The 15,298-nt window shown below is 39.4% G+C and overlaps 1 protein-coding gene across 1 annotated transcript in view; it reads left to right on the top strand.

Moving 5' to 3' along the window:
• The window catches only part of TDRD7 (tudor domain containing 7), an 89,593-nt gene that overhangs the window by 49,107 nt on the left and 25,188 nt on the right, over positions 1-15,298 (top strand). Inside the window, exons 7-8 of the mRNA XM_037004250.2 lie at positions 7,457-8,043; positions 11,573-11,759. Coding sequence (XP_036860145.1) covers positions 7,457-8,043; positions 11,573-11,759 — 774 coding nt within the window. The remainder of the gene's footprint in view (positions 1-7,456; positions 8,044-11,572; positions 11,760-15,298) is intronic.

Below are 15,298 nucleotides of genomic sequence, written 5' to 3'. Positions count from 1 at the left end.
GCCTTCCAGACAAGAGTCATCCATCCATCCATCCACTCTGTTTGTTTCTACAACATTCACTGTGCACCGGCAGGTGCCAGTCACTGCCCTAGGTGCTATGAACACCGGAGGGCAATGTGACATCTTAGAATATACAGTGTGAAATGGGAAAGGTAAGGAGAAACATCAAACTCTGGTAATAGAGCTGTGTCCCTACTTACAAAGTTAAGAATGCTTAATAACCATAAGATTATTATTCCTGGTTTATGTGGAATGTAGGGTTTGTTCTTATAATGGGAATTCCTAAGGTAGCTCTTCAATCATTCCATTTTTATCTCTTTCTGGGAAGAATCTCCTTACTGGATGCAGGTTTAGCAGCATTGATGTACCCCTCAGATTTCCCTAATCTTGAGAAGACTTTCAAGGTTTTACCACACTGCTCAATTTGAAGGTTCAGGGTCTGGAGCTCCTTCTAGGAATGCATATGGCTCTTTATTTTTTTAAATCCATAGACATTCATGAACTTATAGCATATCTTCAATGAATTTAGAGCATTTTATTTATTGTCAAAATGTACATATAACTCACTATTAAGCCTTGATAAAGAAGTCATCTTTAGAGTAAAAATTTTAAACATTAATTCCATAGATTCTCTTTAATATATTATATATCTGGTTACTTTATACTCCAAGATAATTACTAGTATTTATGTAGCTTAATTTATGACTTTTTATGCTTGCTATTCTACATGTCTGCAAGGCCCCAAAATTTCTCTTGCTAGGATTGTAGGTAAGAGAGTATCTATCTCTTTGATGTTAAAATTGTACCTAAAAAGAATGCTTTCCTACTAAATTTCGGGTGCTGAAACAATTGACTTTCTATTTTTTGGTCATTCAGATTCATCTTTGTTGCATGGTTGTTTTCTGTCCAGGCAGTGAGGGTGGACCATGAAGCAGAAATATGTCTTTCTTACCTATATGCTCTCAGCAGGACTGTTTAGATGGAATCACTATCAGTTATTAGGTATAAGAATTCGCTTAGTAAAGCACTGTGTCTAGGGTACCAAAACTTGCCGATCTTATTAAAGTCTGTTGATATTTTTCAAAACTTTTTTTCAACTCTGAATATTTTTTAACAGCCTGCTGGCAAACACTTTTAAACAGTTACACCATGGTTATTTTTGAGCTGCTCCAATCAGTTATACAATGGCTGTTTTCCCTTTGTTCTGACTTCTTGCTTTTCACCTTGCTGAAAAGCAGAAGCATGGATAGCATGCGCAGGGCTGAAACTACTACAGGCAAGGTCAGACAGTCTCAAGCACAGTACAGAAATTTTAGGGTTAGAAAGATTTGGTAATGTCTTGGTAATGTACTGACTTGGCTTGGAACTGAAGAGGAAATCCAAGTGCAGTGTATTTCTTTTCTTTTTTTTTAAGAAAAAGACTTTCTCCCCTAATATTAAACATTTCATATTTTAAAAATGAAAAATAAAGTTACAATAGAAATAAAAATCACCCATTACCCTACTATCCAGAGATAACCATCTGCAGAGATTTCCATTTGAATCTCAGAATGGGCTTCAGAGGCCAAATAGCAACATTGATGTATCCTCAGGGCTGATGGCATAGATACAGTCCATAGAACAATGCCAGCAGGAGCAGCAGTGAAAAGATAAACTGAGAACCTGAAAGTATAACCATGATATCTAATTGGAATCCAATTTCTTTTCTAATTTTTTTACTAATAGAAAGAAATATGCATTGAACACATTAGAGGATTTTTAAATTTAATTTCAGTGAACATCTGAATAGAAGAAAGGATAGCTCTGTAGGGAAATCAGAATATAGCAGTTGAGGAGTAATGGTGTTGCTGTTCTGGAACTTCAAACAGAAACTATACCCAGAGGGTCCCATCATGCAGTGGGAGAAATTTGGGCTTTGGAAATAGAGGTTTGCCTTTCCCATTTCATAGCTGTATTACTTTCAGCATACAAATCATCCTCTCTGAGCCACACTTTACTCTAAAAGGTGACTATTTCTCCCCATCTCATAGGGTAGTTAGAATTAAATGAGCCACACTGTAAAAAGCAGCTGCCTGTAGGATATCAGAAACATATAGGTACTTCAGAAAAGGCAGCTGGTATTTTTTGAGGGGAAGCCCAGCTTAAATTAAACCAGGTTAAGACCCATGGGTAAGCTAGAGACATGCCCAGCAAACTCTACAAAGGGACTTACCTCAGTGAAAACAAAGGAAAAGCTGAAGAGGGGAGGAAGAACAAATGTATAAATTGAAAAAAATAAGCAGTGGATGACTGAAGTCAGCTGAAACTCCAAGATGAGGCAAGTTTCTGTCCTCTCAGAGGAACCCGCCGCCTTGCCCGCACCAAAGTAATGTGAACATACCTAGTGCCCACTTGGCCTACAAGGCCCAGGGAAGCCACACCTGCCAGCCGAGTCCACCCCGGAATGCTCTGCACACATCTGACCAGAAGACTCCGTTGTCTTCCTGAGGGAACCTGTGAGGAAGGGCCTGCCTTGGACCATGCTGAGGGAAAATGACTGAAGTTTGTCCTGATATAAGTAGTTGTAATCAGCAGCAGTTAAAAGTTTTTACTAGGAAAAGGGCTGGAGTGAAATATATAAAGTCCATTATAAAGTATATTATGAAACAACTCATCCAGGATGATAGAGGAAGAGTTTCTCTGAGTAGGTGGCTTGTGAACTGTCAGAAGTTACCCTCTACAAGGAACTTTTTATCTTTACCTTTGATTCAATCTCTGTGAAAAGCTACAAGCGCTAAAAACGTATAACCATTTCTGAATATTTGGGCTTAGCATCACCAGCATTAGTCCACTGTTGCAGAGACTGTGGTGGATGTGGGTGGTATGGAACTTTGAATTGGATGGGTTTAGCTGGTCTCAGTGTATTTACATGCATGCAATATATGCTCCACATACTGCCTATACACTTCAGATGCAAACCTCTCAGTGTGTCTTCACTGGGCACCATTTTCTCATCTCTTTGTCAATGCTCTACCTTTTCCAGCACTTCACCACTTTAGCACAAGAAAACTGAGCTTCTAAGGAAGTCATCATCCAGTCAGTCTGTCTGTGAAATGGCTAATCATAGGGCACTAGCTTCTGTTTTCATTGTTGCTAGTTATCCAGGGGTCTTTGTTCACTGCTGAAGTTGAGTTTTTAAGTTGGTTGAGTTCAAAATCTTGCTCATGCTTCAAATGCTGGGAAGCAGGTCTCCAGGTAAATGTGATTTTACTATAGTGTTTCAGGCTTGTGTTGGGTAGGGACCATATAAAATGAAATGTATAGTAATTTAAAGCTTCAGTGCAAAGAACTACTACCCAGCGGAAACAAAACTGTGGCTGGATGAGATCCAAACAATTGCTTTAGGAAAACTTTTTTATTTAATTGGACAATGCCAATTCTGTTAGAGAATCCCCCCAAAAATTCTAATTCCCTAAGAGACAATAAGTTTACTTCAGTGGCCCATGCTGCAGAGTCAGCAGGTGAGCATTCATAGACTCAAAGGAATTTGACTTCCAAAATTTAAATGTACAGCACAGGTAAAATTAGAAAAGAGGAAGCAGAGGCCTCCTAGAATTAGAGAAGTTTCTAGGCATATAGAATGAAGACTTTTATTTGTGTGAACAAATAGGCCTCCTGAAGAAATCGATGTTTAAATCCTTGCCTGTCACATCTACCAAACCTAATCTGTCTACTCCAGACTTAAAGAATCCTAGAGAAGTATCTCATTCAAGTTGTGATTCCAAATGAGGCAGAAATCAGGCTGATATGATGAACTTGTGGGGATAGACAGTTTAAAGCATATTAGATACCAGAATCTTCTGATGATCATCAAAGGAGGTAGCTTGAACTCCATGGCAAAGGGAGTCAGTCTTTTATGTTACCTACCTGTCTCTCCTGTTGGGAAGTGGGGGTGAGGGTCCATACATTGTAAACATGGATTTCTAGGTCATACCAGTTCCCAGTCATTGAACTGGTCATTTTTTTGGACGGGTATCCAAAACCAAAGAAAAAAATGTAGAGCCACATAATAAAGAAAACATAGAGGAAAAGGGCAGGATTGTTGATCCTGACTCATCTCCTACTGAACAAGAGGCCTTTTGACCACCTCTTCAGGTATGCACCTAAGTCAGGTAGACTAAAGGGACTAGATGCTATAATAGCACTCTCTTAAGAGAGCTAGCTGAAATGATTAGCAGCTGGTTGTCACACTAAGGAAATGACAAAATCCATGTTTCAAGTGGCTGTTGACCTTATTGATTATTTGTGAAGGTCAGAAGACAGCTGTTCTACTTGAGGGGTGTAACAGGAGATCCACATGTAAATCTGGCCAGATGCACCAGAGTACACTGAGCAGTGGACACCATGCTGTAACCCACAGTAGAGTATTCCTTATCTCTGGGGAGATTCTTGTAGGCTGGGGGTAGATATAGTAATAGTTGTCTTCCCTAAGCCCATTTACCAAGAAATTTTTAAAAAGAGACACACATTTTGTGGAGGACAGATGGCAATCACAGTAGAATGCCTGGGAAAAGCAATTTTTCATTCATATGAAGATTTTAAAACAAGCTGAAAAAAATTAATTTCTTTTAAGTTATATTTTTAAATTCTAAATATTACAAGTTTAATGTTTTTTCCCTTTGAAATGAATAACCTGTCAGCCATTCTCCAAAGACTGGATAATGAAGTATGTGGACCAGGCCTATTTTCCACAGCCTTAAACTTATCCATGAATATCTGCCTAATGTGTTGAAGGACATCTGAATTAATTCCAGTTAGTGTCAGGCTCAGGTCCTAAAGTCAGGCCTATGTGTAATCTTAGTAAATGCTACTTTGAATTTAAAGAGGCCAAACCACTGGAGAACAAAGTAGAGTTTAGACTCATAGCCAACCCTCTTGAGGTCAAGAGGAAGCACATTGCAAAGTGCCTGCAGTTCAAGGAACCTAGTCATTTGGGGGTTGGGTGGTTATCTGCTTTAAACAATCAAAATAAAATAAAAATTCTGAGGAAAGAAATCTGTCTTCTAGTTCTGATGATTATTTGGCTATTGTTTGGACTTTGTATAAACTCAGGCTTATTGATAAAAAATCTACTTTATAGGCTGACTGGCAAAGCTTGACTTAAATGCTGCAGACACAGCTCTGAAAGCTTACTAATTCCAGATGATGTTTAAGTATTATTGTAGAATTAAGGTCAGAAGAAAGAGAATTCTGCTTTTGCTCTGAACTATTTCACATCAAGTGAACCTAATGTTCATAACTTCTGTTAAGAGAGTAATCCCAGCTAGAAGAATTTGATGATCAGAAGTCATATTTAGAGGTTTGATAAAGCACATTATTAGGTAATTGGCCCTGATTACATCTGAAGCACAGGAGGGAATGGAAGCTTTGAGACTGTGAGTGGGGGAGACTACTGAACATTAAAATATCCCATATTCTAGTTCACTCATCAGAAAGAAAAGGATCAGAAAACTGAAGCACCGTTTTTATCCTCTTGGTTCAGAAGACTCCATGTAAACAGTTGGGGCATGAGACTTGTGAGAGTTATTTTAGGTAAGACTGACTATTCCACTTCAGAGAAGGTATGAAGAGCTGAGAAGAGGTTGGTAGGTGAAGAATGAAGAAGGGTTTTCAGATGAGCTCAGAGGGCTCAACTGGTTTGGGATATAAATCTAAAATTACAGTAGCTAGGATTCTGTATGACAAGCGAATAACACATGGAATTCTGTTTAATTTTTCCATGTGTTCCAAAAGTATGTTTCTCAAACCTTGAAGGCTGTGCCTTGGATACCCAGTCTATATTCTTGCATCTTACTTAGTGTCTTAAACCACAGTGAAGATGGGCATTTTAAGATTTCATACTTAAGAACAAGGTGTCCACCAGTGACAACCAGGTTGCCCGCCAATGCCAATCATGGACTGGATGGCCTCTACTTTCATTGCTGCTTTGGGGTTTTCAGGCATGGAATTTCCCCCCAGTCCTCAGAACTTAAACACACATTGGAAGGAGAATATGATGAGGAAAATAAATTTTATACTTATATTAATATTCATAGTCCTCCTGTATCATCTTTAATAGAGCCAGACTAAAAGGAATCTATTTTGATATTAAATTAATCTTTTCTTTTGACTTATTAAAGCTCTTCTCTGGCAACAAGACAATACCTTTTTTATATATACATATTTATGTTCTTTATCCCTAAGCATATAGAAAATGAAGTAAGTAAAGGCAGTATTCCATACAAGCTACCCACCCAGCATCCTTTAATAGTCTTTTGTGGAAGGGAGGACTTCTTAAGCTTGTGTTAATGCCTCAGTGGTCTGGAGTACTCTCCTAAGGGCTTAAATTGCAGCTAAGGAATAGCTGGATAGGATCTGACAAAATAAGACTTTTCAGAGAGCTGTGAATACCAACTTCATTCTAGTCAGAAGTTGAGAAACTTACTTTGTATAGGGCCAGATAGTAAATATTTTAGGCTTCATGGGCCAAGAGCTATGTGACTGTCACCCACTGTCTGGCACAACTGCTTCTCTGCTATTGCAGGTAACAGCAACCATACACCATACATCAGCATTGGGTGAGTGCCAATAAAACTTTATGCTCACTGAATTTCATATAATTTTCACATCACAAAGTAATTATTTTGATTTTTCAACCATTTAAAAACATAAAAATCATTCTTAGTTCATGGGTTAGGGAAAAACAGGTGGTGAGCTACATTGGGCTGCAACCCATAGTTCTCTGACCTCTGGTTTAGTAGTAGGCTTAGAACAAGGGGGAAAAAAGTGCCATCCATCAGTTTCTTTCCTACTTTTTCTCTTCTATAAACAGATACCATCAAGCCATGGCTCTCACAAATGTTATGCAATAAATTTAGAGAATGGGTGACATGTTTATCTCTTGTTCACCGGAGGGGCAGCACTTTCAGCTAACTCTCTACTATGGTGGTTGTCAAAACTCAGGTGTTTTCCTGGTACCAGAAAGCTGAGGGTTTTCTTGGGACAGCACTTCAGTTTTAACTAAATACTTCCTAGCTTTCTTCACAAAGGTTTATTGCTGACAGTTCTGATGCCTCTCCACAGCTTCAATCCACCTTGTATTCTGTCAGCATCGTAAAGTGTTTGGATTTGGCAGAGAGAACTGAATGCAATATGTGGTTAACAGGACAGAAACACTCGTGATTTCCTCAGGCTGTTGGAGGCCAGATGTCTCACAAAGGAAATACTCTTATTTCCCTGTTGATTTCTGAAATGTGGCTCATGATATTGTTTGTAGGTGAAGACAATGCACTGAAGTCTTAGTAGCTGAGAAGAGTGAAAGTGTACACTCTTGTGTTTTTCTGATCAATTTGCTCTCAAATTTAAAATGTATTAATGTATTTTCAGATTGTTTATAGCCATTGAAATATCTGTCATTTACTTTATTTAAAAATTTCAGGTGGAAAAACCTTGCAGTGGTGGTCAAGATCTACTTCTTTATCCAGCTAAGAGAAAGCAACTCTTGAGAAGTGAACTGAACACTGGGAAAGTACCTCCTTCTCTTCTACCTGCTCCAAAAGAAATACCAGAATTAAAAGGGTGTCTAGCAGTTATGCCAGGAGACATTAAAGAGAAAGTTGCCAAGCTGCTGGTGAAATACTCAAGTGGCCTTTGGGCCAGTGCACTCCCAAAAGCATTCGAGGACATGTTCAAAGTGAAATTTCCTGAGGATGCCTTAAAAAACCTTGCCTCACTTTCTGATGTGTGCACCATAGACTACATTTCTGCAAATCCCCAGAAGGCCATTCTCTATGCTAAACTTCCATTGCCTACTGACAAAATTTTTAAGGATGCAGGGCAAGCACATGGTGACCATGATATCAACTCTGTGGGTGAACAAGAATATTTGCAAGTAGAAGAAAACTTTGCCCAAAGTGCTGATACCTTTATGGAGAATATAGCAATTCCTCCATTAGTCATTCCAAATGAGGCATCCCCATCTGTATTGGTGGTTGAACTGAGCAACACAAATGAAGTGGTTATCAGGTAAGTTTTATTTTCTCATTGTTTAAGGTCTTGGTGTACTGTTTTCACTTGGCTATTCTTCACATGGATACTGAGGGTTAAGGAAGAATAATATATTCTTAGTTCTGTAGCATTATAATGATGTATAATAAAATATGGATGTATTTTCATGCACATTTCTGTCAACTGCCAGCACGTTTTTGTTTGTATCTTTTAGGAGACTTAATTTTTATTTCTTCTACATTATGATCATGTATGTGCATTTGTCTCTGGTGAGCATCTTAAAATCAAAGTACTTAAAAAATTAATCTCTGCATATATTCTTAATATCCCTTAAGTGTTCAAATATGCAACTATTCTTGTGAGGAAAGATTATTGGCAGTTTTTAAAATTGGTATGATAATATGACCTGACAGTATGAAAAAAAAGTCTATGTCAAAAACCTAATTGTGACAGAGATGTCAAAAGCAATACCTAATCCATAGAAAAGGTAAGTTGCCCACTAGGTAGGTACTACTGTTTAAACTGGGACTATGGAGCATTTCCTAAAAGTCAAAATAGCTAAGCACCACCTTCCTGGTATAATATGTCAGATTAGCCCTTGGGCCCAAAGGTATTCAAGCCTTTGGTGTCATTGCCTGGTAGGAGTCATTGCCTAAGTAGCCAATCATAACTGGAATTACAAAAAGCAGTCCGCTCTAGGCACTTGACATGAATTTTGGAGATAATATAAAATATATGGAAAATATTGAAAGATGGTAATTTGCAGTTTCTGACTCAGTATAAATAATAGGAACTCGTTTTGTTATGTCTCTGGGTGTGGCTGTGCCTTGACAGAACAAGAAAAGGTTGACGCAGAACAGTATCCAGGCATCTTCAGCCAAAATGCCTCTGTGGTTTGGGTTGTTATGGCTCCAGAGAATCACAGCTGAGCTGGGAAGGCCTAATGAAGGGCCACAGAAAATCAAGTCATTCAATGAAAGAACAGACCAAAAATTTAAAGCTCTTCCATTTGAACAAACTAAGTCTGAGTGGATAATGAAGTGAGACTCAAGTATCTTATGAGACTCAAACTAGAGTAACATATAGAAGCTTTAGAGAGATCTTGTTTAATACAGTAATAAAAGTAAATGTATACAGCTTTTATTTTAAGATGTGGTATGGCCTGAAGATATAAATAGGTTGCTGAGGGCTAGGGGTCCTACTACAGTTCACTAATAAATTGAGATAAAGGAAGGGTGCTGAGAAGCACATTGCTAACTTTCACCATTTGACATAAAGAAATCTAAATCTGCCTCCTTGGCAGGATACTTTGGTAACTATTAACAGTAGTTGGTGCCATTTTCACTGAAAATGGCATTGATCTAGCCCTGAGCTGGATCAGTCATGTGATTTCTGATGTTCCTATCAAAGTTTGGCAGGAATCTGAATCAGTTCCAGGATAAGGAGGTTCCAGTCTAAGCCAAGATGATTAGGTCCAGGGCCCTCTGATTAATTAGATCCGTTTTTCCATTTAAATTTGAATCCTGGAGTCAGCATTCTACATATTCAACAGAGTGGCCGGCAAGCAGCAGGCATGATGGGTAATGTCTGAATTTAGGATAACCCTAAGTCGTTGGCATCCCCTCATTGCCCCAAAGACTCAGCAGATCTCAGCTAGGCTGAGCCTTATTCTGTAGCCACATCTTCACCCAGGCAGGCAGGAGGCTCTGGAAACCAGGACTGTACTCATAAAGGGTCTGGGGAGTTGCTGTGGCAGACCCCTCACGTCAACTATGGGAATCCCTCATCTCCCCCCTCAAAAATTAACTTTGTAAAATTTTCTATTTATGGCATACTTAAATTGGCCTACAAATCATTCTTTGACTACTTGCTCCAGTAATTTGGGGACAATGTATGACCTCATTCTTGCCACTGGCCACTATCATCCCAACTGGAAGGTCATCCTCTCACCCCACTCAGGCCGGTTGCCATCCTTCTCTGCTGGTTGCTGCAGAGAGCAGAAGCTGCCTCCAGATACAGGCTGTTTCTCACCAACTTCCTCCTCCCCGGCAGCAAGGTGTGCTAGGCGGACTACCAAATCATGGGCTGCAGCCAAGGTCCCAACCAACTGAGCTCCCAGGGCTGTGGGAGCACCAAAAGGAGGACCCATGAGACTGCAGGGAATGGGCACTTGGGCAGAGTTACAGACCTCCTGGGAGGCTTCAGAGTCAAGAGTGCAGCTGCATTCCAGGCAGTACCTCAGTGCTTAACAGGAAAGCTCAATAAGCTTAAATGATAAGAGCATGACAGCTTCTTCAGCTATTTCTGGAGTAAATAATATGCATGTAGTATTTGGTTTTAAAATAGCCATTGCCTCAAAGAGGCTTTCTTTTCATTTTGTGTAGGACTTTTTAAAGCTTTTTCTTCTCTAGTAGCAAATAGGTTAAGTATGGTGCCTTCTGTCCTGCTGATGGTTACCAAAAAGACATGCAAACATTCCTAAAGGAATAGTTTCTCAAAGCTATATAGGATCATGTGGGACCTGGGTAAAAGCTAGAACAATACAAAGACAACTTTGTTCTTGTGGGTCATCCCCCATCTTCCTATATGGGTGATTCTGGTATACAGCCTCTATCTTGTTGCTGAGACAGCTCCTGAGCCTAACTATATTTGCCAGGTTTTGCAAACTGGAAAGGGACCTTTGATGGAATTGTCTCTGAGGACTAATGGGTAAGAAAACAACAGCCTTTATGTGGCAGAAAGGAAAATGATATGTCCTGATAACATAAACTGGGATAAGGTGACTGAGGTTGTCAGCAGAAAATTGTTGAAGGGGATGGGGGCATATCCTGAAAAAAAAATACTTCTCAGAAAGCACACTATTTAATAGACATTTAACTTGGCATATCATCTCTTTTAAGGTTATCAGAACTCAACAGTTTCTTGTAATTTGTTCACATTTGTTCATTAAGTTGGAAGGATGGGTTGTCACCTGTTTGGGTTTAGTGTGTTTAAGGCTTTATTTTTCTCCATTGAAATTTTTCTCTGTTAAAACTGGCTTTCAGAACTTGCAGCTTGGTCAGACCCAGCCTTAGTTAGAGCAAACTAACTAGATTCTCTTCTCAGTAACCTACAAAGATCTCCAGCAGCATTAGTCAAAATCCTAAGTCAGCCCCTGCTTACTGGCTTCCACTGGTGTCTCCATTTCCTGGCGTATCTTCTTCTCTTCCCTTCCCTTGAGTCTTTTCTCAGCCTCGTCCTCCCAGAAGACCTCCTGTACTGTCCCAGAAGACCTCCTGTACTGTTACATCCTCTAGTTCTCTGCATTGTTGCTGAGCATTTGCTCTGTGTGTGGTATGTTGGACCTTGGTCTTGTTTTATACGACCTCCACAATATTACATTTTCCTTCATCAAGAGAGAAATGTTTACTAAATGCACGTTCTGCTCCCTGTTGCTGTAGACAAGTCTGAGACTGGAACCAAGGATGACAGTAGAAAAAAACAATAACATTAATGAATCGTCCTTCTGGGTTGCTTCATTTGTGTTCTCTTCCTTTTACTAATTAAGGTATGTGGGCAAAGACTATTCTGCTGCCCAGGAGTTAATGGAAGATGAGATGAAGGAGTATTACAGTAAGAACCCTAAGGTCACAGCAGTCCAGACTGTGCATGTGGGGCAGCTGCTGGCTGTCAGTGCTGAGGAGGACGCGTGGTTACGAGCACAGATCATCTCAACAGAAGAGAACAGAATAAAGGCAAGCACTTCTTACTTTGTCACAGCTTTATGAAGGCAAATACATTATTTTTTTTATTAAAGTATCATTATTATACAGTTTTATGTTAATTTCATATGTACATCACAGTGGTTCAACAGTCCCCATGATCAACTTGTATTGTGATTGCAAGTAACTGTGCCCCTTTATCCGCATTCCCCTCCCCTCCACCACCTCCCCCACACCCCTCCCCCTTGGTAAGCACAAGTCACTTCTTAGTGTCTATGAGTCTACTGCTGTTTTGTTTTTATATTCCACAAATAAGTGAAATCTTATGGTATTTGTCTTTGGGTTATTTCACTGAACATAATACCCTCTAGATCCATCCATGTTGTTGCAAATAGCAGGATTTCTTTTCTTTTTATGGCTGGATAATATTCCATTGTGTATATGTGCCACATCTTCTTTATCCATTCATCTATTGATGGACACTTACCAATAGATGGATGTCCTACCAACAGTGTAGGAGGATTTCCCTTTCTCTGCATCCTCGCCAGCATTTGTTGTTTCTCGTCTTTTGGATGATGGCCATTCTGACCAATGTGTGTGTGAGGTGATATCCCACTGTCGTTTTAATTTGCATTTCCCTGATGATTAGTGATGTGGAGCATCTTTCATGTACCTGTTGGCCGTTTGTATTTCTTCTTTGGAGAAGAGTCTGTTCAGGTCCTTGCCCATTTTTTGATAGGGTTATTTGTTTTTTGGGTGTTGAGGCTTGTGAGTTCTTTATATATTTTGGATGTTAACCCCTCATCAGATGAGTTGTCTAAGAATATATTCTCCCATACTGTAGGATGCCTTTTTTGTTCTGCTGATGGTGTCATTTGTTGTACAGAGGCTTTTTATTTTGATGTCGTCCCACTTATTCATTTTTTATTTTGTTTCTCTTGCCTAAGGAGATTTGTCCAGGAAAAAGTTGGTCACTTGTCCTCCTCCGCACTGACAGCCAGCAGCTGCCCCACATGCACAGTCTGGACTGCTGTGACCTTAGGGTTCTTACTGTAATACTCCTTCATCTCATCTCCATTAACTCCTGGGCAGCAGAATAGTCTTTGCCCACATACCTTAATTAGTAAAAGGAAGAGAACACAAATGAAGCAACCCAGAAGAAGGAAAGCCATAAGAATTCTTGTAGGATGAGGAGAAAGGGGACTCCTCCTGCACTGTTGGTAGGACTGCAAAGTGGTGCAACCCCTGTTGAAAGCAATGTGGAGCTTCCTCAAAAAACTAAAAATAGAAATACCATTTGACCCAGTAATTCCACTTCTAGGAATTTACCCAAAGAAAACAAAATCCTTGATTGGAAAAGATAAATGCACCCCTGTTTATTGCCACACCATTTGCAATAGCCAAGATATGGAAGCAATCTAAGTGTCCAAATATTCATGAGATTTTTGCCTATGTTTTCTTCTAAGAGTTTTATGGTTTCATGACTTACATTCAGGTCTTTGATCCATTTTGAGTTTACTTTTGTGTATGGGGTTAGACAGTGATCCAATTTCATTCTCTTAGATGTTAACTGTTCAGTTTTGCCAACACCAGTTGTTGAAGAGGCTGTTATTTCCCCATTGTATGTCCATGGCTTCTTTATCATATATTAATTGACCATATATGGTTGAGTTTATATCTGTGCTCCCTATTCTGTTCCATTGGTGTATGGGTCTGTTCTTGTGCCAATACCAAATTGTCTTGATTACCGTGGCTTTGTAGTAGAGCTTGAAGGTGGGAAGTGTAATCCCCCCACCTTTGTTCCTCCTCCTCAGGATTGCTTTGGCTATTTGGAATATTTTGTGGTTCCATATGAATTTTAGAACTATTTGTTCTAGTTTGTTGAAGAATGCTGTTGGTGTTTTGATAGAATTGCTTTTAATCTGTCGATTGCTTTAGGCAGGATGGCCATTTTGACAATATTAATTCTTCCTATCCATGAGCACAGGTTAGATTTCCATTTATTGGTATCTTCTTTAATTTCTCTCATGAGTGTCTTTTAGTTTTCAGGGTATAGGTCTTCAAGCTATAGGTCTTTCACCTCCTGGGTTAGGTTTATTCCTAGATATTTTATTCTTTTTCATGCAATTGTAAATAGCATTGTTTTCCTGATTTCTCTTTCTGCTAGTTCATTGTTAGTATATAGGAATGTAACAGATTTCTTTGTATTAATTTTATATCCTGCAACTTAGCAGTATTCAGTTATTCTAGTAGTTTTTTGGGGGATTCTTTAGGGTTTTCTATGTACAATACCCATGTCCTGTACAAATAGAGGCAGTTTAATTTCTTCCTTACCAATTTGGGTGCCTTTTATTTCTTTGTGTTGTCTGATTGCAATAGCTAGGACCTCCAGTACTGTATTGAATAAAAGCAGGGAGAGTGGGCATCCCTGTCTTGTTCCCCATCTTGGAGGAAAAGTTTTCAGCTTTTTGCTGAAGTATGCTGTTGACTACAGGTTTGGCATATATGGCCTTTATTATGTTAAGGTATATACACTCTATGCCCATTTTGTTGAGAGCTTTTATCATGAATGGATGTTGAATTTTGTCAAATGCTTTTTCAGCATCTATTAAGATGATCATCTGGCTTTTATCCTTTTTTTAATGTGGTGTATGACACTGATTGATTTACAAATATTGTATCATCTTTGCATCTGTGGAATCAATCCCACTTGGTCACGATGGATGATCTTTTTGATGTATTTTTGGATTCAATTTGCTGATATTTTGTTGAGAATTTTTGCATCTACGTTTGTCAGGGATATTGGTCTGTAATATTTTTGTGTGTATGTGTGTGTGGTATCTTTGTCTGGTTTTGGTATTAGAGTGATGCTGTCCTTATAGAATGAGTTTGGAAGTATTCCCTCCTCTTCTACATTTGGAATACTTAAAAGATGGATATTAGCTCTTCTTTAGTGAACGCACTATTTTTAAAATGCCAATGTTCCTGCTAATACTGTGTTCTTTCTAACTGTATTTCATTTGCTTCAGAAGTTGGAAAGTTAATATCTGTAAAAGATTGTCCCTGTAGCTTTTAAATCAGCGAGAGTCATAATGTCTCCAAGTTTTGGTTAAAAAAAAAATTCTTCTCCATGGGAGTATCCATAACCCTGCATGCAATCAGGAAAAGACCTTTATCCCCATTTCCAGGGGACCTGCAACTAATGCTGATCAGAGCTCTGTGGGCTTCTTATCAAGCTCAGGTCTTTGCAGTAAAGGAAGCAGTATAGTTGGGACATGACAGCCTTCCTCTCCCCTCCTCTGCAGCCTGCTGGGGAGAACCGTGACTAGGACTTAGGTTATCTGCCAAGAGCCGTCCTCTTGGTCCTCTTTGAAAGGTCAGAGGGCTCTTTTGCCAGTCCCTCCATCAGCAGGTGTCAGGGCTTTCAGGCTTGGCCATATTCCTAGTGGTCATCCCCTGCCCCAGTGCCACCTCTTTCCCTCAGTGCAGAGACTGAGGATTAGAACTCTGCCCGCTCAAGGTACAACTAGGATTGTCCAGGCTTTGCAAGCAGAGCAAACATTTCTATTTCT

The sequence above is a fragment of the Manis javanica genome, chromosome 2 (assembly GCF_040802235.1).
Source record: "Manis javanica isolate MJ-LG chromosome 2, MJ_LKY, whole genome shotgun sequence".
NCBI lineage: Eukaryota > Metazoa > Chordata > Mammalia > Pholidota > Manidae > Manis > Manis javanica.
The sequence above is the reverse complement of the archived record's forward strand: the minus strand, read 5'-3'. Positions and strand labels throughout refer to the sequence as shown.